A 27324-nucleotide genomic window follows, 5' to 3' on the forward strand; every position below is an offset into this window, starting at 1 on the left:
AGCCCTAAAAAAGCAGACAACACTTGGGACAAGAACTTCTCAAGACTTGATACAAGAACTTCTCAAGACTTGGGACAAGAACTTTTCAAGTTTTTCTTAGAATTTTCCGAACTTGTACCAAAAACTAAGTTTTTGGCAAAGTTCGAAGAAATTCTCAGTTCTACCTAGAGTGTATGGAAGGAATTCAGGATTCCTAAATGATAACATTATTCAAAATAAAAAAGTCTTTATTATGCAAAAAAATTCTGTTTGTACATCAGTTTACAAAATATAATTCATTCACTTATTTCATCTTCTTAATCTCGACTGGAAAAAAGTATCATCACCTGAACAAAATCAAAAAACAAACATTAATTTCAATCAAAGCAAATAAAATTAACTGAAAACAAAATAAATATATTCTGCGTAGGACTTCTCAAGACTTGGGACAAGTGACTTCTCAAGACTTGGGACAAGTGACTTCTCAAGACTTGGGACAAGGACTTCTCAAGACTTGGGACAAGGGACTTCTCAAGACTTGGGACAAGGGACTTCTCAAGACTTGGGACAAGAACTTCTCAAGACTTGGGACGAGTGACTTCTCAAAACTTGGAACGAGTGACTTCTCAAGACCTGGGACAAGTGACTTCTCAAGACTTGGGACAAGAACTTCTCAAGACTTGGGACAAGGACTTCTCAAGACTTGGGACAAGTGACTTCTCAAGACTTGGGAGTCTAGTCCTGATAAGGATGGGACAGGTCAAATTTAGAAGGAAAAATTTTCAAATTTTTCGAAAAATCAAAAAACGCTGCAAACCTTCTGAAATGCGCACAAAACCAAAAATTTTCGGAATATTCGGAAAAAAATTAAAAGTTGAAATTTTTCAAAAATTCTTAGTTTTGTGCGCTTTTTGGACGATTTGCTACGTTTTTCGATTTTTTGAAATTTTTCGAAAAAATTGAAATTTCTCAAAGGGGTACCCCTTTGAGAATTTTCAAAAATTTTCGAAATTTTAAAAAAATTAAAAACGACTGCAAATGGCGCGAAACGCGAAGAAAACTAAGAATTTTCGAAAAAAATTGAATTCAATTAAGACAGGTGAGGCACAGCCCTAAACAAGCAGACAAGACTTGGGACAATAACTTCTCAAGACTTGGGACGAGTGACTTGTCAAGACTTGGGACAAGAACTTCTCAAGACTTGGGACAAGAACTTCTCAAGACTTGGGACAACAACTTCTCAAGACTTGGGACAAGAACTTCTCAAGACTTGGGACAAGAACTTCTCAAGACTTGGGACAAGTGACTTCTCAAGACTTGGGACAAGAACTTCTCAAGACTTGGGACAAGAACTTCTCAAGACTTGGGACAAGTGACTTCTCAAGACTTGGGACAAGAACTTCTCAAGACTTGGGACAAGAACTCCTCAAGACTTGGGACAAGTGACTTCTCAAGACTTGGGACAAGTGACTTCTCAAGACTTGGGACAAGAACTTCTCAAGACTTGGGACAAGAACTTCTCAAGACTTGGGACAAGTGACTTCTCAAGACTTGGGACAAGAACTTCTCAAGACTTGGGACAAGAACTTCTCAAAACTTGGAACGAGTGACTTCTCAAGACCTGGGACAAGTGACTTCTCAAGACTTGGGACAAGAACTTCTCAAGACTTGGGACAAGGACTTCTCAAGACTTGGGACAAGTGACTTATCAAGACTTGGGAGTCTAGTCCTGATAAGGATGGGACAGGTCAAATTTAGAAGGAAAAATTTTCAAATTTTTCGAAAAATCAAAAAACGCTGCAAACCTTCTGAAATGCGCACAAAACCAAAAATTTTCGGAATATTCGGAAAAAAATTAAAAGTTGAAATTTTTCAAAAATTCTTAGTTTTGTGCGCTTTTTGGACGATTTGCTACGTTTTTCGATTTTTTGAAATTTTTCGAAAAAATTGAAATTTCTCAAAGGGGTACCCCTTTGAGAATTTTCAAAAATTTTCGAAATTTTGAAAAAATTAAAAACGACTGCAAATGGCGCGAAACGCGAAGAAAACTAAGAATTTTCTAAAAAATTTGAATTCAGCTAAGACAGGTGAGGCACAGCCCTAAACAAGCAGACAAGACTTGGGACAATAACTTCTCAAGACTTGGGACGAGTGACTTGTCAAGACTTGGGACAAGAACTTCTCAAGACTTGGGACAAGAACTTCTCAAGACTTGGGACAACAACTTCTCAAGACTTGGGACAAGAACTTCTCAAGACTTGGGACAAGAACTTCTCAAGACTTGGGACAAGTGACTTCTCAAGACTTGGGACAAGAACTTCTCAAGACTTGGGACAAGAACTTCTCAAGACTTGGGACAAGTGACTTCTCAAGACTTGGGACAAGAACTTCTCAAGACTTGGGACAAGAACTTCTCAAGACTTGGGACAAGTGACTTCTCAAGACTTGGGACAAGTGACTTCTCAAGACTTGGGACAAGAACTTCTCAAGACTTGGGACAAGAACTTCTCAAGACTTGGGACAAGTGACTTCTCAAGACTTGGGACAAGAACTTCTCAAGACTTGGGACAAGAACTTCTCAAAACTTGGAACGAGTGACTTCTCAAGACCTGGGACAAGTGACTTCTCAAGACTTGGGACAAGAACTTCTCAAGACTTGGGACAAGGACTTCTCAAGACTTGGGACAAGTGACTTATCAAGACTTGGGAGTCTAGTCCTGATAAGGATGGGACAGGTCAAATTTAGAAGGAAAAATTTTCAAATTTTTCGAAAAATCAAAAAACGCTGCAAACCTTCTGAAATGCGCACAAAACCAAAAATTTTCGGAATATTCGGAAAAAAATTAAAAGTTGAAATTTTTCAAAAATTCTTAGTTTTGTGCGCTTTTTGGACGATTTGCTACGTTTTTCGATTTTTTGAAATTTTTCGAAAAAATTGAAATTTCTCAAAGGGGTACCCCTTTGAGAATTTTCAAAAATTTTCGAAATTTTGAAAAAATTAAAAACGACTGCAAATGGCGCGAAACGCGAAGAAAACTAAGAATTTTCTAAAAAATTTGAATTCAGCTAAGACAGGTGAGGCACAGCCCTAAACAAGCAGACAAGACTTGGGACAATAACTTCTCAAGACTTGGGACGAGTGACTTGTCAAGACTTGGGACAAGAACTTCTCAAGACTTGGGACAAGAACGTCTCAAGACTTGGGACGAGTGACTTCTCAAGACTTGGGAAAAGAACTTCTCAAGACTTGGGACAAGTGACTTCTCAAGACTTGGGACAAGAACTTCTCAAGACTTGGGACAAGAACTTCTCAAGACTTGGGACAAGAACTTCTCAAGACTTGGGACAAGGACTTCTCAAGACTTGGGACAAGTGACTTCTCAAGACTTGGGAGTCTAGTCCTGATAAGGATGGGACAGGTCAAATTTAGAAGGAAAAATTTTCAAATTTTTCGAAAAATCAAAAAACGCTGCAAACCTTCTGAAATGCGCACAAAACCAAAAATTTTCGGAATATTCGGAAAAAAATTAAAAGTTGAAATTTTTCAAAAATTCTTAGTTTTGTGCGCTTTTTGGACGATTTGCTACGTTTTTCGATTTTTTGAAATTTTTCGAAAAAATTGAAATTTCTCAAAGGGGTAACCCTTTGAGAATTTTCAAAAATTTTCGAAATTTTAAAAAAATTAAAAACGACTGCAAATGGCGCGAAACGCGAAGAAAACTAAGAATTTTCGAAAAAAATTGAATTCAATTAAGACAGGTGAGGCACAGTCCTAAACAAGCAGACAAGACTTGGGACAATAACTTCTCAAGACTTGGGACAAGAACGTCTCAAGACTTGGGACGAGTGACTTCTCAAGACTTGGGAAAAGAACTTCTCAAGACTTGGGACAAGTGACTTCTCAAGACTTGGGACAAGAACTTCTCAAGACCTGGGACAAGTGACTTCTCAAGACTTGGGACAAGAACTTCTCAAGACTTGGGACAAGGACTTCTCAAGACTTGGGACAAGTGACTTCTCAAGACTTGGGACAAGAACTTCTCAAGACTTGGGACAAGAACTTCTCAAGACTTGGGACAAGTGACTTCTCAAGACTTGGGACAAGAACTTCTCAAGACTTGGGACAAGAACTTCTCAAGACTTGGGACAAGTGACTTCTCAAGACTTGGGACAAGTGACTTCTCAAGACTTGGGACAAGAACTTCTCAAGACTTGGGACAAGAACTTCTCAAGACTTGGGACAAGTGACTTCTCAAGACTTGGGACAAGAACTTCTCAAGACTTGGGACAAGAACTTCTCAAAACTTGGAACGAGTGACTTCTCAAGACCTGGGACAAGTGACTTCTCAAGACTTGGGACAAGAACTTCTCAAGACTTGGGACAAGGACTTCTCAAGACTTGGGACAAGTGACTTATCAAGACTTGGGAGTCTAGTCCTGATAAGGATGGGACAGGTCAAATTTAGAAGGAAAAATTTTCAAATTTTTCGAAAAATCAAAAAACGCTGCAAACCTTCTGAAATGCGCACAAAACCAAAAATTTTCGGAATATTCGGAAAAAAATTAAAAGTTGAAATTTTTCAAAAATTCTTAGTTTTGTGCGCTTTTTGGACGATTTGCTACGTTTTTCGATTTTTTGAAATTTTTCGAAAAAATTGAAATTTCTCAAAGGGGTACCCCTTTGAGAATTTTCAAAAATTTTCGAAATTTTGAAAAAATTAAAAACGACTGCAAATGGCGCGAAACGCGAAGAAAACTAAGAATTTTCTAAAAAATTTGAATTCAGCTAAGACAGGTGAGGCACAGCCCTAAACAAGCAGATAAGACTTGGGACAATAATTTCTCAAGACTTGGGACGAGTGACTTGTCAAGACTTGGGACAAGAACTTCTCAAGACTTGGGACAAGAACGTCTCAAGACTTGGGACGAGTGACTTCTCAAGACTTGGGAAAAGAACTTCTCAAGACTTGGGACAAGTGACTTCTCAAGACTTGGGACAAGAACTTCTCAAGACTTGGGACAAGAACTTCTCAAGACTTGGGACAAGAACTTCTCAAGACTTGGGACGAGTGACTTCTCAAGACTTGGGACAAGTGACTTCTCAAGACTTGGGACAAGAACTTCTCAAGACTTGGGACAAGGACTTCTCAAGACTTGGGACAAGTGACTTCTCAAGACTTGGGACAAGAACTTCTCAAGACTTGGGACAAGTGACTTCTCAAGACTTGGGACAAGTGACTTCTCAAGACTTGGGACAAGAACTTCTCAAGACTTGGGACAAGGACTTCTCAAGACTTGGGACAAGTGACTTCTCAAGACTTGGGAGTCTAGTCCTGATAAAGATGGGACAGGTCAAATTTAGAACGAGAAATTTTCAAATTTTTGGAAAAATAAAAAAACGCTACAAACCTTCTCAAATGCGCACAAAACCAAAAATTTTCGGAAAATTCGGAAAAAAATTAAAAGTTGAAAATTTTCAAAAATTCTTAGTTTTGTGCGCTTTTTGGACGATTTGCCACGTTTTTCGATTTTTCGAAATTTTTCGAAAAAATTGAAATTTCTCAAAGGGGTACCCCTTTGAGAATTTTCAAATTTTTTCGAAATTTTAAAAAAATTAAAAACGACTGCAAATGGCGCGAAACGCGAAGAAAACTAAGGTTTTTCGAAAAAATTTGAATTCAGCTAAGACAGGTGAGGCACAGCCCTAAACAAGCAGACAAGACTTGGGACAATAACTTCTCAAGACTTGGGACGAGTGACTTGTCAAGACTTGGGACAAGAACTTCTCAAGACTTGGGACAAGAACGTCTCAAGACTTGGGACGAGTGACTTCTCAAGACTTGGGAAAAGAACTTCTCAAGACTTGGGACAAGTGACTTCTCAAGACTTGGGACAAGAACTTCTCAAGACCTGGGACAAGTGACTTCTCAAGACTTGGGACAAGAACTTCTCAAGACTTGGGACAAGGACTTCTCAAGACTTGGGACAAGTGACTTCTCAAGACTTGGGACAAGAACTTCTCAAGACTTGGGACAAGAACTTCTCAAGACTTGGGACAAGTGACTTCTCAAGACTTGGGACAAGAACTTCTCAAGACTTGGGACAAGAACTTCTCAAGACTTGGGACAAGTGACTTCTCAAGACTTGGGACAAGTGACTTCTCAAGACTTGGGACAAGAACTTCTCAAGACTTGGGACAAGAACTTCTCAAGACTTGGGACAAGTGACTTCTCAAGACTTGGGACAAGAACTTCTCAAGACTTGGGACAAGAACTTCTCAAAACTTGGAACGAGTGACTTCTCAAGACCTGGGACAAGTGACTTCTCAAGACTTGGGACAAGAACTTCTCAAGACTTGGGACAAGGACTTCTCAAGACTTGGGACAAGTGACTTCTCAAGACTTGGGAGTCTAGTCCTGATAAGGATGGGACAGGTCAAATTTAGAAGGAAAAATTTTCAAATTTTTCGAAAAATCAAAAAACGCTGCAAACCTTCTGAAATGCGCACAAAACCAAAAATTTTCGGAATATTCGGAAAAAAATTAAAAGTTGAAATTTTTCAAAAATTCTTAGTTTTGTGCGCTTTTTGGACGATTTGCTACGTTTTTCGATTTTTTGAAATTTTTCGAAAAAATTGAAATTTCTCAAAGGGGTACCCCTTTGAGAATTTTCAAAAATTTTCGAAATTTTGAAAAAATTAAAAACGACTGCAAATGGCGCGAAACGCGAAGAAAACTAAGAATTTTCTAAAAAATTTGAATTCAGCTAAGACAGGTGAGGCACAGCCCTAAACAAGCAGATAAGACTTGGGACAATAATTTCTCAAGACTTGGGACGAGTGACTTGTCAAGACTTGGGACAAGAACTTCTCAAGACTTGGGACAAGAACGTCTCAAGACTTGGGACGAGTGACTTCTCAAGACTTGGGAAAAGAACTTCTCAAGACTTGGGACAAGTGACTTCTCAAGACTTGGGACAAGAACTTCTCAAGACTTGGGACAAGAACTTCTCAAGACTTGGGACAAGAACTTCTCAAGACTTGGGACGAGTGACTTCTCAAGACTTGGGACAAGTGACTTCTCAAGACTTGGGACAAGAACTTCTCAAGACTTGGGACAAGGACTTCTCAAGACTTGGGACAAGTGACTTCTCAAGACTTGGGACAAGAACTTCTCAAGACTTGGGACAAGAACTTCTCAAGACTTGGGACAAGTGACTTCTCAAGACTTGGGACAAGTGACTTCTCAAGACTTGGGACAAGAACTTCTCAAGACTTGGGACAAGGACTTCTCAAGACTTGGGACAAGTGACTTCTCAAGACTTGGGAGTCTAGTCCTGATAAAGATGGGACAGGTCAAATTTAGAACGAGAAATTTTCAAATTTTTGGAAAAATAAAAAAACGCTACAAACCTTCTCAAATGCGCACAAAACCAAAAATTTTCGGAAAATTCGGAAAAAAATTAAAAGTTGAAAATTTTCAAAAATTCTTAGTTTTGTGCGCTTTTTGGACGATTTGCCACGTTTTTCGATTTTTCGAAATTTTTCGAAAAAATTGAAATTTCTCAAAGGGGTACCCCTTTGAGAATTTTCAAATTTTTTCGAAATTTTAAAAAAATTAAAAACGACTGCAAATGGCGCGAAACGCGAAGAAAACTAAGAGTTTTCGAAAAAAATTGAATTCAATTAAGACAGGTGAGGCACAGTCCTAAACAAGCAGACAAGACTTGGGACAATAACTTCTCAAGACTTGGGACGAGTGACTTGTCAAGACTTGGGACAAGAACTTCTCAAGACTTGGGACAAGAACTTCTCAAGACTTGGGACAACAACTTCTCAAGACTTGGGACAAGAACTTCTCAAGACTTGGGACAAGAACTTCTCAAGACTTGGGACAAGTGACTTCTCAAGACTTGGGACAAGAACTTCTCAAGACTTGGGACAAGAACTTCTCAAGACTTGGGACAAGTGACTTCTCAAGACTTGGGACAAGAACTTCTCAAGACTTGGGACAAGAACTTCTCAAGACTTGGGACAAGTGACTTCTCAAGACTTGGGACAAGAACTTCTCAAGACTTGGGACAAGAACTTCTCAAGACTTGGGACAAGTGACTTCTCAAGACTTGGGACAAGTGACTTCTCAAGACTTGGGACAAGAACTTCTCAAGACTTGGGACAAGAACTTCTCAAGACTTGGGACAAGTGACTTCTCAAGACTTGGGACAAGAACTTCTCAAGACTTGGGACAAGAACTTCTCAAAACTTGGAACGAGTGACTTCTCAAGACTTGGGACAAGAACTTCTCAAGACTTGGGACAAGGACTTCTCAAGACTTGGGACAAGTGACTTATCAAGACTTGGGAGTCTAGTCCTGATAAGGATGGGACAGGTCAAATTTAGAAGGAAAAATTTTCAAATTTTTCGAAAAATCAAAAAACGCTGCAAACCTTCTGAAATGCGCACAAAACCAAAAATTTTCGGAATATTCGGAAAAAAATTAAAAGTTGAAATTTTTCAAAAATTCTTAGTTTTGTGCGCTTTTTGGACGATTTGCTACGTTTTTCGATTTTTTGAAATTTTTCGAAAAAATTGAAATTTCTCAAAGGGGTACCCCTTTGAGAATTTTCAAAAATTTTCGAAATTTTGAAAAAATTAAAAACGACTGCAAATGGCGCGAAACGCGAAGAAAACTAAGAATTTTCTAAAAAATTTGAATTCAGCTAAGACAGGTGAGGCACAGCCCTAAACAAGCAGACAAGACTTGGGACAATAACTTCTCAAGACTTGGGACGAGTGACTTGTCAAGACTTGGGACAAGAACTTCTCAAGACTTGGGACAAGAACGTCTCAAGACTTGGGACGAGTGACTTCTCAAGACTTGGGAAAAGAACTTCTCAAGACTTGGGACAAGTGACTTCTCAAGACTTGGGACAAGAACTTCTCAAGACTTGGGACAAGAACTTCTCAAGACTTGGGACAAGAACTTCTCAAGACTTGGGACAAGGACTTCTCAAGACTTGGGACAAGTGACTTCTCAAGACTTGGGAGTCTAGTCCTGATAAGGATGGGACAGGTCAAATTTAGAAGGAAAAATTTTCAAATTTTTCGAAAAATCAAAAAACGCTGCAAACCTTCTGAAATGCGCACAAAACCAAAAATTTTCGGAATATTCGGAAAAAAATTAAAAGTTGAAATTTTTCAAAAATTCTTAGTTTTGTGCGCTTTTTGGACGATTTGCTACGTTTTTCGATTTTTTGAAATTTTTCGAAAAAATTGAAATTTCTCAAAGGGGTAACCCTTTGAGAATTTTCAAAAATTTTCGAAATTTTAAAAAAATTAAAAACGACTGCAAATGGCGCGAAACGCGAAGAAAACTAAGAATTTTCGAAAAAAATTGAATTCAATTAAGACAGGTGAGGCACAGTCCTAAACAAGCAGACAAGACTTGGGACAATAACTTCTCAACACTTGGGACGAGTGACTTGTCAAGACTTGGGACAAGAACTTCTCAAGACTTGGGACAAGAACTTCTCAAGACTTGGGACAACAACTTCTCAAGACTTGGGACAACAACTTCTCAAGACTTGGGACAAGAACTTCTCAAGACTTGGGACAAGAACTTCTCAAGACTTGGGACAAGTGACTTCTCAAGACTTGGGACAAGAACTTCTCAAGACTTGGGACAAGAACTTCTCAAGACTTGGGACAAGTGACTTCTCAAGACTTGGGACAAGAACTTCTCAAGACTTGGGACAAGAACTTCTCAAGACTTGGGACAAGTGACTTCTCAAGACTTGGGACAAGTGACTTCTCAAGACTTGGGACAAGAACTTCTCAAGACTTGGGACAAGAACTTCTCAAGACTTGGGACAAGTGACTTCTCAAGACTTGGGACAAGAACTTCTCAAGACTTGGGACAAGAACTTCTCAAAACTTGGAACGAGTGACTTCTCAAGACCTGGGACAAGTGACTTCTCAAGACTTGGGACAAGAACTTCTCAAGACTTGGGACAAGGACTTCTCAAGACTTGGGACAAGTGACTTCTCAAGACTTGGGAGTCTAGTCCTGATAAGGATGGGACAGGTCAAATTTAGAAGGAAAAATTTTCAAATTTTTCGAAAAATCAAAAAACGCTGCAAACCTTCTGAAATGCGCACAAAACCAAAAATTTTCGGAATATTCGGAAAAAAATTAAAAGTTGAAATTTTTCAAAAATTCTTAGTTTTGTGCGCTTTTTGGACGATTTGCTACGTTTTTCGATTTTTTGAAATTTTTCGAAAAAATTGAAATTTCTCAAAGGGGTACCCCTTTGAGAATTTTCAAAAATTTTCGAAATTTTGAAAAAATTAAAAACGACTGCAAATGGCGCGAAACGCGAAGAAAACTAAGAATTTTCTAAAAAATTTGAATTCAGCTAAGACAGGTGAGGCACAGCCCTAAACAAGCAGATAAGACTTGGGACAATAATTTCTCAAGACTTGGGACGAGTGACTTGTCAAGACTTGGGACAAGAACTTCTCAAGACTTGGGACAAGAACGTCTCAAGACTTGGGACGAGTGACTTCTCAAGACTTGGGAAAAGAACTTCTCAAGACTTGGGACAAGTGACTTCTCAAGACTTGGGACAAGAACTTCTCAAGACTTGGGACAAGAACTTCTCAAGACTTGGGACAAGAACTTCTCAAGACTTGGGACGAGTGACTTCTCAAGACTTGGGACAAGTGACTTCTCAAGACTTGGGACAAGAACTTCTCAAGACTTGGGACAAGGACTTCTCAAGACTTGGGACAAGTGACTTCTCAAGACTTGGGACAAGAACTTCTCAAGACTTGGGACAAGAACTTCTCAAGACTTGGGACAAGTGACTTCTCAAGACTTGGGACAAGTGACTTCTCAAGACTTGGGACAAGAACTTCTCAAGACTTGGGACAAGGACTTCTCAAGACTTGGGACAAGTGACTTCTCAAGACTTGGGAGTCTAGTCCTGATAAGGATGGGACAGGTCAAATTTAGAAGGAAAAATTTTCAAATTTTTCGAAAAATCAAAAAATGCTGCAAACCTTCTGAAATGCGCACAAAACCAAAAATTTTCGGAATATTCGGAAAAAAATTAAAAGTTGAAATTTTTCAAAAATTCTTAGTTTTGTGCGCTTTTTGGACGATTTGCTACGTTTTTTGATTTTTTGAAATTTTTCGAAAAAATTGAAATTTCTCAAAGGGGTACCCCTTTGAGAATTTTCAAAAATTTTCGAAATTTTAAAAAAATTAAAAACGACTGCAAATGGCGCGAAACGCGAAGAAAACTAAGAATTTTTGAAAAATTTCAACTTTTAATTTTTTTCCGAATATTCCGAAAATTTTTGGTTTTGTGCGCATTTCAGAAGGTTTGCAGCATTTTTTGATTTTCTCAAGACTTGGGACGAGTGACTTCTCAAGACTTGGGAGTCTAGTCCTGATAGGGATGGGACAGGTCAAATTTAGAAGGAAAATTTTTTGAAAATTTTCGAAAAATCAAAAAACGCTGCAAACCTTCTGAAATGCGCACAAAACCAAAAATTTTCGGAAAATTCGGAAAAAAATTAAAAGTTGAAAATTTTCAAAAATTCTTAGTTTTGTGCGCTTTTTGGACGATTTGCCACGTTTTTCGATTCTTCGAAATTTTTCGAAAAAATTGAAATTTCTCAAAGGGGTACCCCTTTGAGAATTTTCAAAAATTTTCGAAATTTTAAAAAAATTAAAAAAAACTGCAAATGGCGCGAAACGCGAAGAAAACTAAGAATTTTCTAAAAAATTTGAATTCAGCTAAGACAGGTGAGGCACAGCCCTAAACAAGCAGACAAGACTTGGGACAATAACTTCTCAAGACTTGGGACGAGTGACTTGTCAAGACTTGGGACAAGAACTTCTCAAGACTTGGGACAAGAACGTCTCAAGACTTGGGACGAGTGACTTCTCAAGACTTGGGAAAAGAACTTCTCAAGACTTGGGACAAGTGACTTCTCAAGACTTGGGACAAGAACTTCTCAAGACTTGGGACAAGAACTTCTCAAGACTTGGGACAAGAACTTCTCAAGACTTGGGACGAGTGACTTCTCAAGACTTGGAACGAGTGACTTCTCAAGACTTGGGACAAGTGACTTCTCAAGACTTGGGACAAGAACTTCTCAAGACTTGGGACGAGTGACTTCTCAAGACTTGGGAGTCTAGTTCTGATAGGGATGGGACAGGTCAAATTTAGAAGGAAAATTTTTTGAAATTTTTCGAAAAATCAAAAAACGCTGCAATCCTTCTGAAATGCGCACAAAACCAAAAATTTTCGGAAAATTCGGAAAAAAATTAAAAGTTGAAAATTTCAAAAATTCTTAGTTTTGTGCGCTTTTTGGACGATTTGCCACGTTTTTCGATTTTTCGAAATTTTTCGAAGAAATTGAAATTTTTCAAAGGGGTACCCCTTTGAGAATTTTCAAAATTTTTCGAAATTAAAAACGACTGCAAATGGCGTGAAACGCGAAGAAAACTAAGAATTTTCGAAAAAAATTGAATTCAGCTAAGACAGGTGAGGAACAGCCCTAAACAAGCAGACAAGTCTTAGGACAATCACTTCTCAAGACTTGGGACGAGTGACTTCTCAAGACTTGGGACAAGTGACTTCTCAAGACTTGGGACAAGAACTTCTCAACACTTGGGACAAGGACTTCTGAAGACTTGGGACAAGTGACTTCTCAAGACTTGGGAGTCTAGTCCTGATAGGGATGGGACAGGTCAAATTTAGAAGGAAAAATTTTCAAATTTTTCGAAAAATCAAAAAACGCTGCAAACCTTCTGAAATGCGCACAAAACCAAAAATTTTCGGAAAATTCGGAAAAAAATTAAAAGTTGAAAATTTTCAAAAACTCTTAGTTTTGTGCGCTTTTTGGACGATTTGCCACGTTTTTCGATTTTTCGAAATTTTTCGAAAAAATTAAAATTTCTCAAAGGGGTACCCCTTTGAGAATTTTCAAAAATTTTCGAAATTTTAAAAAAATTGAAAACGACTGCAAATGGCGTGAAACGCGAAGAAAACTAAGAATTTTCAAAAAAAATTTCAATTCAGCTAAGACAGGTGAGGCACAGCCCTAAACAAGCAGACAAGACTTGGGACAATAACTTCTCAAGACTTGGGACGAGTGACTTCTCAAGACTTGGGACAAGTGACTTCTCAAGACTTGGGACAAGGACTTCTCAAGACTTGGGACAAGTGACTTCTCAAGACTTGGGACGAGTGACTTCTCAAGACTTGGAACGAGTGACTTCTCAAAACTTGGGACAAGTGACTTCTCAAGACTTGGGACAAGAACTTCTCAAGACTTGGGACGAGTGACTTCTCAAGACTTGGGAGTCTAGTCCTGATAGGGATGGGACAGGTCAAATTTAGAAGGAAAATTTTTTGAAATTTTTCGAAAAATCAAAAAACGCTGCAAACCTTCTGAAATGCGCACAAAACCAAAAATTTTCGGAAAATTCGGAAAAAAATTAAAAGTTGAAAATTTTCAAAAATTCTTAGTTTTGTGCGCTTTTTGGACGATTTGCCACGTTTTTCGATTTTTCGAAAAAATTGAAATTTCTCAAAGGGGTACCCCTTTGAGAATTTTCTAAATTTTTCGAAATTTTAAAAAAATTAAAAACGACTGCAAATGGCGCGAAACGCGAAGAAAACTAAGAATTTTCGAAAAAATTTGAATTCAGCTGACAGGTGAGGCACAGCCCTAAACAAGCAGACAAGACTTGGGACAATAACTTCTCAAGACTTGGGACGAGTGACTTGTCAAGACTTGGGACAAGAACTTCTCAAGACTTGGGACAAGAACTTCTCAAGACTTGTGACGAGTGACTTCTCAAGACTTGGGACAAGAACTTCTCAAGACTTGGGAGTCTAGTCGTGATAGGGATGGGACAGGTCAAATTTAGAAGGAAATTTAGAAGGTAGTCTCGTGTGTGAATCACGTACGTCATTGCTAAAATAAACCCCTGCCTTGTCTTGGAAGTGGAAGTGTCAATGACTGATTTCAAATCAGATTAAAATTTCAAAACTCCTTTGCGTTCCTCGGACTCCGTGAGAGACAATAATAACTCTACATGATCGGAAAAATCAACTACCTTTGCACTACAATAATTTTATTCACCGTCTTTACACAAGCTTATAGATTGTTAAAATCACATAAAATTATAACATTTCAACATATGATATTGTTACATTTTAAAATGACGACATGTTTCGATGTTCATTCCATCATCGTCAGGTCTATCAATTAAAATTAAAAACTGTTGCACTTGCTGCCCTGCGTATACTGATTTGTTCTACCCGTTAGATTTTATTTGTTTAACCTCCAGGCTTCTTCCATTTAATTTTTGAAGACTGCGCCTGGATGTCTTAAATCTGCAAAATCAATTTTAATTTTCATATCCTGATCCTGGCTACTGACATAGGAAATGGAATAATTTTAAAGAATTACTCAATATATCGTAATACAAGCAAAAGAAAAGTAATCACAAAATATTTAAAGTATTATAACATACCGGGTTGTGTGTGAGGTGCGTGTCCGATATTAATCTACCAAATACGTTTAACATAACAAATTCTAGAAAATTAATAAACGAAATCCAACAATTGAATTTTCATAATAATAAAAATATACAAATTTGTTCTTTTGACATCAATAATATGTATACAAATATTCCAACAATCATGCTACGAGATATTGTAAGAGATATTCTAAATAGACAGAATATAAATACAGATCTAATAAATGAAATTACAAATATAACTAACATTATTATTAACCAAAATTATTTCCAATTCAACATTGAATATTGGAAACAAGAAACAGGGTTACCCATGGGAGCTCCAACCTCGAGCATATTATCTGAAATATTCTTACAATATCTCGAGCATGATTATATAGTAAATATATTAAACAAATATCAAATCAAATACTATAGTAGATATGTTGATGATATACTCATGATTTTTGATGCAAAAAATACAAATATAAAAAATGTTTTAAATGAATTTAACAACATAAATCAAAATATACAATTCACTTTAGAAACAGAACAAAATAACAAATTAAATTATTTAGATCTAACTATAATACGAAACGAAAACAACTCTGAATTCAAAATATACAGAAAACCTACAAATACAAGCACCATAATTCATGCCTCTTCATGCCATCCAAATGAACATTAACAAATGGCTATTAATTACTTAATAAACCGAAAAAATACATATCCCATAACCACAATAAACAAACAAATTGAATGTAACATAATAAAACAAATTCTAATAGAAAACGGATATAATAATTATGAATTAAAACCCAAAAATAAAATAAACAATGTAAACAACATAAATGAAGACAAAAACGAAAATAAACAAAACAAATGGGCCACATTCACATATATAGGAAAAGAAACCAAATATATAACAAAAACATTTAAAACAAATAACAAAAATAGCATTTAGAACAAAAAACACAATAAAAAACATCTTGAAACAAAAGCCACAAATAGACACAATAAATCAATATGAAAAACCAGGCATATATAGGTTAAAATGCAATGATTGCCCGTTAACCTATATAGGCCAAACCGGACGCACCTTTAGTCAAAGATACAAAGAGCATATTACAGCAATTAAACACAATAAAGATCATTCAGCATATGCAAAGCATATATTAAACACAGGACATACATACAACAAAATAGAACAAACAATGGACATTATAAAAATAATACAAAACAAGCGACATAGAGACACCATAGAAAAATATCATATACAAAGAACACATAAACAAAATCTTGCATTAAACGACAGTAACATCTACACGAACAATCCGATATTTAACATTCTACAGTCCATCGACCCAACCCCCTAAACAACTTTCACCCAATATATATAGCCATACACGATACTCACAGCTTAGTTGCAGTCTACAGCTCCGTAATATCGAACACGCACCTCACACACAACCCGGTATGTTATAATACTTTAAATATTTTGTGATTACTTTTCTTTTGCTTGTATTACGATATATTGAGTAATTCTTTAAAATTATTCCATTTCCTATGTCAGTAGCCAGGATCAGGATATGAAAATTAAAATTGATTTTGCAGATTTAAGACATCCAGGCGCAGTCTTCAAAAATTAAATGGAAGAAGCCTGGAGGTTAAACAAATAAAATCTAACGGGTAGAACAAATCAGTATACGCAGGGCAGCAAGTGCAACAGTTTTTAATTTTAATTGATAGACCTGACGATGATGGAATGAACATCGAAACATGTCGTCATTTTAAAATGTAACAATATCATATGTTGAAATGTTATAATTTTATGTGATTTTAACAATCTATAAGCTTGTGTAAAGACGGTGAATAAAATTATTGTATTGAAGAACACAAGCATGACGCAATTAAGATATAAGTTACCTTTGCACGTTGCACCAAGTACTACACCATACGCCATTCAAAGTAAGGTGATGAACGATACCGCAACACACACAAAGAGCCATTCGCCTCGAGTCCCCTCCAGAACAGGCCGCATCCACTCGTACGTGTCCGATGCACTGGCGTACATGAAACACAAACACAGATTATAAGTCAAACATACCAACCAGCAATCGCCAATGCTCAGAACTTGGATCCATAAAATGGAAAGAAAACAACACACTCGCACCATAATTTAACTGTATCACCCTTTTTTAAGTTCAAAGGGGGAGGCTCTTAGTGTCATTACATCCACCGGCAATCCCATTTTACGTAAACTGGATGTAAATGATCAATGATAAGGAGATATAAATACAATACCAATTTCAAAAGAATCAAACATGAGCATACATTTACAAAGTTCAAAACCACGACAACGAAGACTCAACCAATCTGACTCAAGTGATATCTCAACCTCTCACAAGAAATAAATAAAACACTCTCTCAAAAAAAAGAAACTCGCCCACAGTCTCTCACCGAGATATAGGGCAGCTACCTTACCTATCCTGGAAATCCTCTTTCTTGGCCAAATTAAAATACCAATGCCAAACACATAAAATGAAGGCAGAGCTACCTCCAATGGAAAACATGGTAGAATACTATTATTATTATTATTCAGTGTTCTGTCTTACGACAAGTCCTTCAAACTGTGAAACTTGTTACAATGCAGATATCAAAACATCTTGTAAACATAAACAAGTGCATGTGCATGGTGGAATATTTCGCTATCTTGCCAAAGAATTTGATTGTGTGAATCATGAATTAGCACATTTCATAATCATATTTCTCGTATACTTACACAATGCATGTCAAGTAGACACAGAGATAAATCTCTCGCAGACATGAGGTCCTTCGTGATAACAGCCGATTGATTTCCTGTCGTCATATCAGTGAGCCAGCAAAGTGTTTCTGCACATACTCCACTCTTTTCCTGGCAAGCAGTAGTCATGTCAGGTGACGCATCCTTCAACCTCAGTAAAGTCCCATGGATCAATCAAGCTTCTTCTCTGCAGCTATTACCAGAAAGAAAATGCAATCACATTCAACACATCACCTAATTTAAAGGTTTCATAACCGATCCCCTTGCTCAAAATTAACCAAAAGCACAGAAAATATCCCAGCAGCTCCGGTCACTGTGCACAATACTCACACGTCAACAAAACTAAATTCCTTACCTTGGCAGTTACTCACTTATTAATTAGTAAACACATCACATTAAAGGCTCCACAGCACTACACACATCACACATGTAACAAAACCACTCATTAACAAAACCTTATCACAAATAGTCACCACCCTCGTCTACAAGCTACACCTAACCTCCAATTTTGATGTCCTATGAACAATATATTCACTACAGAATTGTATTAAAAGTGGTTAGTGTCTTGTGTGAATAACGCACGTCATTGCTAAAAGAAACCCCTGCCTTGTATTAAAAGTGGTAGTGTCGTGTGTGAATCTCGTACGTCATTGCCAAAAGAAACCTTTGTCTTGTATTAAAAGTGGTAGTGTCTTGTGTGAATCACGCACGTCATTGTTAAAAGAAACCCCTGCATTATCTTGGAAGTGGTAGTGTCGTGTGTGAATCTCGTACGTCATTGTCAAAAGAAACCTCTGCCTTGTATTAAAAGTGGTAGTGTCTTGTGTGAATCACGCACGTCATTGCTAAAAGAAACCCCTGCATTATCTTGGAAGAGGTAGTCTCGTGTGTGAATCACGTACGTCATTGCTAAAATAAACCCCTGCCTTGTCTTGGAAGTGGAAGTGTCAATGACTGATTTCAAATCAGATTAAAATTTCAAAACTCCTTTGCGTTCGTCGGACTCCGTGAGAGACAATAATAACTCTACATGATCGGAAAAATCAACTACCTTTGCACTACAATAATTTTATTCACCGTCTTTACACAAGCTTATAGATTGTTAAAATCACATAAAATTATAACATTTCAACATATGATATTGTTACATTTTAAAATGACGACATGTTTCGATGTTCATTCCATCATCGTCAGGTCTATCAATTAAAATTAAAAACTGTTGCACTTGCTGCCCTGCGTATACTGATTTGTTCTACCCGTTAGATTTTATTTGTTTAACCTCCAGGCTTCTTCCATTTAATTTTTGAAGACTGCGCCTGGATGTCTTAAATCTGCAAAATCAATTTCAATTTTCATATCCTGATCCTGGCTACTGACATAGGAAATGGAATAATTTTAAAGAATTACTCAATATATCGTAATACAAGCAAAAGAAAAGTAATCACAAAATATTTAAAGTATTATAACATACCGGGTTGTGTGTGAGGTGCGTGTCCGATATTAATCTACCAAATACGTTTAACATAACAAATTCTATAAAATTAATAAACGAAATCCAACAATTGAATTTTCATAATAATAAAATTATACAAATTTGTTCTTTTGACATCAATAATATGTATACAAATATTCCAACAATCATGCTACGAGATATTGTAAGAGATATTCTAAATAGACAGAATATAAATACAGATCTAATAAATGAAATTACAAATATAACTAACATTATTATTAACCAAAATTATTTCCAATTCAACAATGAATATTGGAAACAAGAAACAGGGTTACCCATGGGAGCTCCAACCTCGAGCATATTATCTGAAATATTCTTACAATATCTCGAGCATGATTATATAGTAAATATATTAAACAAATATCAAATCAAATACTATAGTAGATATGTTGATGATATACTCATGATTTTTGATGCAAAAAATACAAATATAAAAAATGTTTTAAATGAATTTAACAACATAAATCAAAATATACAATTCACTTTAGAAACAGAACAAAATAACAAATTAAATTATTTAGATCTAACTATAATACGAAACGAAAACAACTCTGAATTCAAAATATACAGAAAACCTACAAATACAAGCACCATAATTCATGCCTCTTCATGCCATCCAAATGAACATTAACAAATGGCTATTAATTACTTAATAAACCGAAAAAATACATATCCCATGACCACAATAAACAAACAAATTGAATGTAACATAATAAAACAAATTCTAATAGAAAACGGATATAATAATTATGAATTAAAAACCAAAAATAAAATAAACAATGTAAACAACATAAATGAAGACAAAAACGAAAATAAACAAAACAAATGGGCCACATTCACATATATAGGAAAAGAAACCAAATATATAACAAAAACATTTAAAACAAATAACAAAAATAGCATTTAGAACAAAAAACACAATAAAAAACATCTTGAAACAAAAGCCACAAATAGACACAACAAATCAATACGAAAAACCAGGCATATATAGGTTAAAATGCAATGATTGCCCGTTAACCTATATAGGCCAAACCGGACGCACCTTTAGTCAAAGATACAAAGAGCATATTACAGCAATTAAACACAATAAAGATCATTCAGCATATGCAAAGCATATATTAAACACAGGACATACATACAACAAAATAGAACAAACAATGGACATTATAAAAATAATACAAAAGAAGCGACATAGAGACACCATAGAAAAATATCATATACAAAGAACACATAAACAAAATCTTGCATTAAACGACAGTAACATCTACACGAACAATCCGATATTTAACATTCTACAGTCCATCGACCCAACCCCCTAAACAACTTTCACCCAATATATATAGCCATACACGATACTCACAGCTTAGTTGCAGTCTACAGCTCCGTAATATCGGACACGCACCTCACACACAACCCGGTATGTTATAATACTTTAAATATTTTGTGATTACTTTTCTTTTGCTTGTATTACGATATATTGAGTAATTCTTTAAAATTATTCCATTTCCTATGTCAGTAGCCAGGATCAGGATATGAAAATTAAAATTGATTTTGCAGATTTAAGACATCCAGGCGCAGTCTTCAAAAATTAAACGGAAGAAGCCTGGAGGTTAAACAAATAAAATCTATCGGGTAGAACAAATCAGTATACGCAGGGCAGCAAGTGCAACAGTTTTTAATTTTAATTGATAGACCTGACGATGATGGAATGAACATGGAAACATGTCGTCATTTTAAAATGTAACAATATCATATGTTGAAATGTTATAATTTTATGTGATTTTAACAATCTATAAGCTTGTGTAAAGACGGTGAATAAAATTATTGTATTGAAGAACACAAGCATGACGCAATTAAGATATAAGTTACCTTTGCACGTTGCACCAAGTACTACACCATACGCCATTCAAAGTAAGGTGATGAACGATACCGCAACACACACAAAGAGCCATTCGCCTCGAGTCCCCTCCAGAACAGGCCGCATCCACTCGTACGTGTCCGATGCACTGGCGTACATGAAACACAAACACAGATTATAAGTCAAACATACCAACCAGCAATCGCCAATGCTCAGAACTTGGATCCATAAAATGGAAAGAAAACAACACACTCGCACCATAATTTAACTGTATCACCCTTTTTTAAGTTAAAAGGGGGAGGCTCTTAGTGTCATTACATCCACCGGCAATCCCATTTTACGTAAACTGGATGTAAATGATCAATGATAAGGAGATATAAATACAATACCAATTTCAAAAGAATCAAACATGAGCATACATTTACAAAGTTCAAAACCACGACAACGAAGACTGAACCAATCTGACTCAAGTGATATCTCAACCTCTCACAAGAAATAAATAAAACACTCTCTCAAAAAAAAAGAAACTCGCCCTCAGTCTCTCACCGAGAGATAGGGAAGCTACCTTACCTATCCTGGAAATCCTCTTTCTTGGCCAAATTAAAATACCAATGCCAAACACATAAAATGAAGGCAGAGCTACCTCCAATGGAAAACATGGTAGAATACTATTATTATTATTATTCAGTGTTCTGTCTTACGACAAGTCCTTCAAACTGTGAAACTTGTTACAATGCAGATATCAAAACATCTTGTAAACATAAACAAGTGCATGTGCATGGTGGAATATTTCGCTATCTTGCCAAAGAATTTGATTGTGTGAATCATGAATTAGCACATTTCATAATCATATTTCTCGTATACTTACACAATGCATGTCAAGTAGACACAGAGATAAATCTCTCGCAGACATGAGGTCCTTCGTGATAACAGCCGATTGATTTCCTGTCGTCATATCAGTGAGCCAGCAAAGTGTTTCTGCACATACTCCACTCTTTTCCTGGCAAGCAGTAGTCATGTCAGGTGACGCATCCTTCAACCTCAGTAAAGTCCCATGGATCAATCAAGCTTCTTCTCTGCAGCTATTACCAGAAAAAAAATGCAATCACATTCAACACATCACCTAATTTAAAGGTTTCATAACCGATCCCCTTGCTCAAAATTAACCAAAAGCACAGAAAATATCCCAGCAGCTCCGGTCACTGTGCACAATACTCACACGTCAACAAAACTAAATTCCTTACCTTCGCAATTAATCACTTATTAATTAGTAAACACATCACATTAAAGGCTCCACAGCACTACACACATCACACATGTAACAAAACCACTCATTAACAAAACCTTATCACAAATAGTCACCACCCTCGTCTACAAGCTATACCTAACCTCCAATTTTGATGTCCTATGAACAATATATTCACTAGAGAATCATGAATGCCTCTAGCATACCACAGATACAGCAATTATGCCAATCTCTCACCGCACATAGGTCTTTCAACATATCAAATCTCACATTTAAGTTCACAACATCTGAAGTACCTAATAAAATTGGACAGACTCATCTCTCTCACACGACAACCACATCAAATACATTCTAATGCTCATGTACTCACACAACGAATGCCTCGTTCAGACTGATATCAGTTTCTTGCGGATACGATGTTCCTTCTTTGTCCCAGCAGGTTTAATCTTCTGACATCAAGTCGGTCCGCCAACTGTTACCGCACGTACTTCAATGCTTGTCTGGCTGGCAGTACGCAGGTCACGTGACAAACAGCATGGTGCTCAGTAGAATCTGAAGGATCATTCTGTTTCTCGTAATCTGCTACTCCCAGAAAGAGAAAATACAGTCACATTCAAGAAATCAAGACATCACACTCTTCTAAGAGCACACAGTTTTACTTCACCAAGCAGTTAACACTCCTACCTTAGCCAATGAACAAGCACCTTCCATTTTCAGAAGACAAATTCTGTCAAGTTCATTACAAACCCATTCACAAGTTAACTTTAAATACGGGTCACGACAGTGTCACAACCAGCGACCTGACAAATTCTGAACTCCCTCACTCACAGATTCATACTGGAGCCTTTCTTTCCTCCCCCCCCAGCAGATTTAAAGCATTCTCCAAGTGGGCCATTATTCCACACGTCATAATACTGCAACTACAAACTCTACAACTCACACACATCACGTCAGTCCCACGCAACTTCTGTTGCCACTGATTCAGTGGATATTTAACGAACAGTTCGCTTGCCGTCTGTTTGGAACCGAGGATGTTGATCGCTGTCTCCAAGATACACGGCTCCCTCTCCTCGTGCCCCATTATGACAGCAAGGGAGTCTACAAACACCAGTCGGTCCATGCCCCTCAGGTTCGCCTGTTTTGATGTCATGGAGAAAGGACCTAAATGAAAGATTAAGAAATGGCAAGCCACTACAACACACCCAACATCTGTAGCACTTCTACTACTAAGGTGAATTCAACCGACAAGGGGCAAGAGGTAGCCGTAGCAATTAGATTTTTTTTCCATATCACCATCAGTAATGCCACTTTATCATACCTTCTGGAAGCAAAGGTGGAAACTTCACCATCAGTAATATAAATTGTTTCAATGTTGAACAATCTAAATTTATAAAACTGAACTCACCAGCTACCTGAGATATCGCCACCATTGTGTAGTGACAAACAAGGAACACACCGTCGTAACTCTTTCATGGCTGCAGCAACAAACACTCCTACCAACATACACAACAGGCCTTACTGGCTTTTCCAGATATGAAGCAGACGCTTTCAACAAGTTCACATACTAAATGTGGTTTTAAGAGAGATTTCAGGTTCTCACAGTGGTCTTTGGGTTCTAACACCACTTGGACTTACAGAAAACCAACACAGATTATGATTTTTAAACATTTAATGGTTCGCTATATCAGCTGCAGTTATCCTTGTGACTAAGCGCAATGCCATGAGGCAGTGGGAGCATGGAGGTACACTCCATGCATTCTCAATTATAGAACAATGTGGAGGTCAGCCTCAAAATGTGGTTCCTTAAACTGGCAAAGAAAAATCACGTTCTTCATTGTTTCTTTGTAGTCTCAATAGAAGAAATAGACAAGTTCTTTATTTCATTAAAACCATTTACTACTTTTCAGGAAAAAAGGTCTTCTTCTTTCAATAATGGCATTGCAATTCAGAAAATAAGTTCATTAAACAATTTACTCAAATGGATGAACTTGCCTGTGACTGCCATCTGGTGAGTGGCTCTGGCTTGCTTGTCCTGCAATCTGCACGCAATCCCATGGACTGCGGAGATCTCCACATGTGGATCATCAGAACTGCAACGGCGAATCACAATGAGTACAGATAATTACACTCACATCCTAATGTTCAGTGTACAAAATGTTGGTCACAACAGTGGCCAATGCAGTAGCTGCTTCCTAAATCAGCAACTGATGTAAAAGGGACAGAGAAAATGGGAAATCTGGGTTTATGATATGAGAAAGAAATACATTACGTGCAGATGCCTCCTGGTACTGGCAGGATACTAAACACAAACTAATTGTGATACAGCCTCTAACAGGCTCACTGTACCAGTAAATAATGAGTTCTGGGTGCTCAGAGAAAGATCTATACCAGTGCCTCATAGACTGCCATGGGACTCGCTTACAATTCTGCGTTGAAAAGCCAGTGATTAACAATCTGTTATGTCATGTTAGTACCATCAGGATGAAAAAACATCTTTTATTTTGTACACTTTTTTAATATCAAGAATGAGGTTAGTTTTACAATATTCTTCTGCCTCCAACTGCTCTTATATACCTTGGACAGGAGAAAAGCTGCTGCACTGTATTCTCATCTTCATTAAAATTCAGGGATGCCACCAAGAAACAGCAAATTATTTCCCAGCACTGACGACGGTAACGGATCCGTCGTGCTTGACTTCAGAGCAATACATGCTGTCTCCACGACCTGGAAAACACAAGCAACAGTTTCAAGTTATAACGAGTGACAACGCAGGCCAGATTCACTGGTAAGGGAAGTCAAATGTTTTAGTTACAGTAACTTTCAAGTACTGCACTTACTGTAATACTCTAAACACCTTTTCTCCACATCAGGGCGCATGTCATATTTATTTCCAGAACCTTTGGGATTCATGGACACCAACATATCATTGACTAGACTTTTATTTTGTAAGTGGACTTTGACAAATCTCAACAATAAAATAAAAATTAATTACAAGTATATAATTTTTCTATAGTCCATGCTAACCGTAATAAACGTCAAAAAGGAACGTATTATACGCGTATCAAGTCATTTAATGATCTTCCACCAACAATTAAAACTCTAAACGATTTAAAGGTGTTCAAGCCTGCATTTAAATTATTTTTCATAATTGAATTGCAGAATCTGAAGGTTATGTACATTCACATGTGAAACACATCCTTGTAATTGTGTCAAAAGTACTGAAGTTTATATGTATTGTATGAAATGATTTGTTCTCCATCCTTTGGTTTAGTCCTAAGAAGGATCTATGGAATGTAAATAAACTGTACTCTCTAACATACCTGAACAATGCAATTCCTTATCCAAGTCACAAACACTACAGGTGCTTCGTTCTGTCTGGTTCTTCACATCTCCAACTCCAAAAAAGCTGCTTCCCCATCACGCACACAACTGATCTTCTGAAACGCTGATATTCAGACAAATTAGTCCTCCATGTCTTCGTTGATACCAGTAAACACACACTACAGCTACAGTTCACATGAAAGTTGCTACTCAGTACATCCCCTGATCTCAAACTACTCTTTGAGACAGACTAGGCACTCCCACTAAATCTATAACCGTACACCTCCTCGGAAAGCAAGGTAATCGCACGAGGGCCTGAGGTCTTCCTTGTGGCATTGTGAGGCATGCTACGAACACCCCATACTTGGTCACTAGGAATCAAAAGTGGGCAACGGCTATAGTATCCCACATGCTTGCAGGCACTCCTACCTGAAACAATACCAAATACCAAAATAAATATCCGCATTGTGACACCAGTCGTAACTGCTACTACGAATGCACTCTACACCTCATCAATAATCAACTGGCCAACTAAACCAACCCTCCATGCAACCAAAATATTTCACACTTATGTCCTTCACACAAGGGAAAGATGACACACATCAATTCAAATTAACTTCCACGCCCTGGCAATATATATGAGAGTAAATCTGCACTGGACTCAGAATGCATCCTAGCAACCAAAGAAATACAGAGGGGCAGAACGCCCACGCCATTTTATCATAGGCAGGGACGGCAACGTCTGAAAAACAGCGAACTCATCCGACCTCCTTGTCATAGCAGAGTAGTAGTAAACTACGTCTTACGCAGGAAAAGTCTGAGAACTGTTGGACAAAAAACAATCTTCCACGTGCCAAATTCCTGTTGCGATAAGAAGTGAGCCTGCCAAGTGTACTGAACATACTCCACTGATTTCCTGGCAAGCAGTAGGCTGGTCAGGTGACAGACAGCTTTTCCCCGAGTAAAATCCCAAGGATCAATTAAGCTTCTTCTCTCAGCTATTCCCAGAAAGACAAAATGCATTCACTTTTAACTAACACAAATGCAAAAATAAACAGCATTCTGATGACGCAGTTGATTGAACATGTACTTTTGTTCTTGGGGAGGGGGGCACACCACACACACTTCTGAGTATATAAATGTCACTTATCAATGCCGTAAACGCCTCATGGCGTTTATTTATTTGATTCCTCGGGAATCATCGACACATAACCTCAACCGTTAAACGAGAACACCCCATCATTCCGTAACCTGATGACAGCCCACCTAGATCGCTGTTCGCACACATAAACTTACAGCACCTCCAAGACTCCGAAGACTAGACTCACGCTTACCAACACACACTCACTCTCACTCACTCTCACTCACTCTCTCTCACTCTCTCTCTCTCTCTCTCTCTCTCTCTCTCTCTCTCTGTGCGAACTTGACCACAGCGAATTATAGTAGCGAACCCAGTAAACTACGTATTGAGCGGGAACAGAAGGGCAGCCGAATGGCATCGGCAGTTCGAGACCCAGCGGATTCTTACAGTAGTATTAAGTGTAGTATTAAGTTCTAAATATAAAACGAGGGCAGGACTGAACCGATTTCTGATTTCTGCCCTCTAAAAAAATAATTGAGGGTTAACGGGTGGGTGGGGAGCCGAAGATGAGAGAATGAGGGGGTTATGCAAAAATATATTTATGAGGGAGCAGCCAAAGGTGGTCCAAACAGACATCATATCAATCAACAATCTTTAACCAAAATGTGTTCAAAGCACTTGAGTCGAAAGAAAAAATCCAGCCAAATAAATCAACAAATCTGTCATCTACTGGGCATGAGATTTTTGCAAGCAAATCCAAATTCATAACAAACACCACACGCCAAACTTCAAGTTTACAAGTTTTAAAACCTTTATCCTTGCTTAACACACCACAAGCACAGAAAATACCCCGGCAGGTCACAGCACTACATAACAAAAACCAAAATCACTTCACAAATAGTCTCCACCCACGCCTACAAACGATACCTATACCAACTGGAAACAGCAATAATGTCAATCCCAAACTGCATTTACTTCTGTCA

The 27324-nt window shown here is 37.4% G+C and overlaps 1 protein-coding gene across 11 annotated transcripts; it reads right to left on the bottom strand.

The window, feature by feature from the left end:
• Positions 1 to 206: 206 nt before the first annotated feature.
• Positions 207 to 26607, bottom strand: LOC147872849 (transcription-associated protein 1-like). 11 transcript variants are annotated; one of them, XM_087354522.1, is made up of 12 exons: positions 26527 to 26599; positions 25260 to 25689; positions 24514 to 24663; positions 23932 to 24029; positions 23345 to 23432; positions 22880 to 23100; positions 22310 to 22518; positions 21562 to 21775; positions 20705 to 20841; positions 17302 to 17515; positions 16446 to 16582; positions 207 to 326 (listed from the first exon to the last, which is right to left on the bottom strand). In XM_087354522.1, the coding sequence occupies exons 4-6, from the start codon at positions 23942 to 23944 to the stop codon at positions 22932 to 22934; spliced, it is 270 nt and encodes an 89-aa protein (XP_087210648.1). In that variant the 5' UTR covers positions 23945 to 24029; positions 24514 to 24663; positions 25260 to 25689; positions 26527 to 26599; the 3' UTR covers positions 207 to 326; positions 16446 to 16582; positions 17302 to 17515; positions 20705 to 20841; positions 21562 to 21775; positions 22310 to 22518; positions 22880 to 22931. The 11 variants fall into 11 exon arrangements, with proteins under 11 accessions (XP_087210648.1, XP_087210646.1, XP_087210642.1 ...); XM_087354520.1 differs by having other exon boundaries at positions 22310 to 22521; positions 26527 to 26550; XM_087354516.1 differs by lacking the exon at positions 23345 to 23432 and having other exon boundaries at positions 22880 to 23074; positions 26527 to 26607.
• Between the last annotated feature and the right edge of the window lie 717 nt (positions 26608 to 27324).

Source organism: Zootermopsis nevadensis, unplaced genomic scaffold, assembly GCF_977971745.1.
Source record: "Zootermopsis nevadensis isolate Lab colony 2312 unplaced genomic scaffold, Znev_1.0 Znev_ptg000023l, whole genome shotgun sequence".
NCBI classification, from domain to species: Eukaryota; Metazoa; Arthropoda; class Insecta; order Blattodea; family Termopsidae; genus Zootermopsis; species Zootermopsis nevadensis.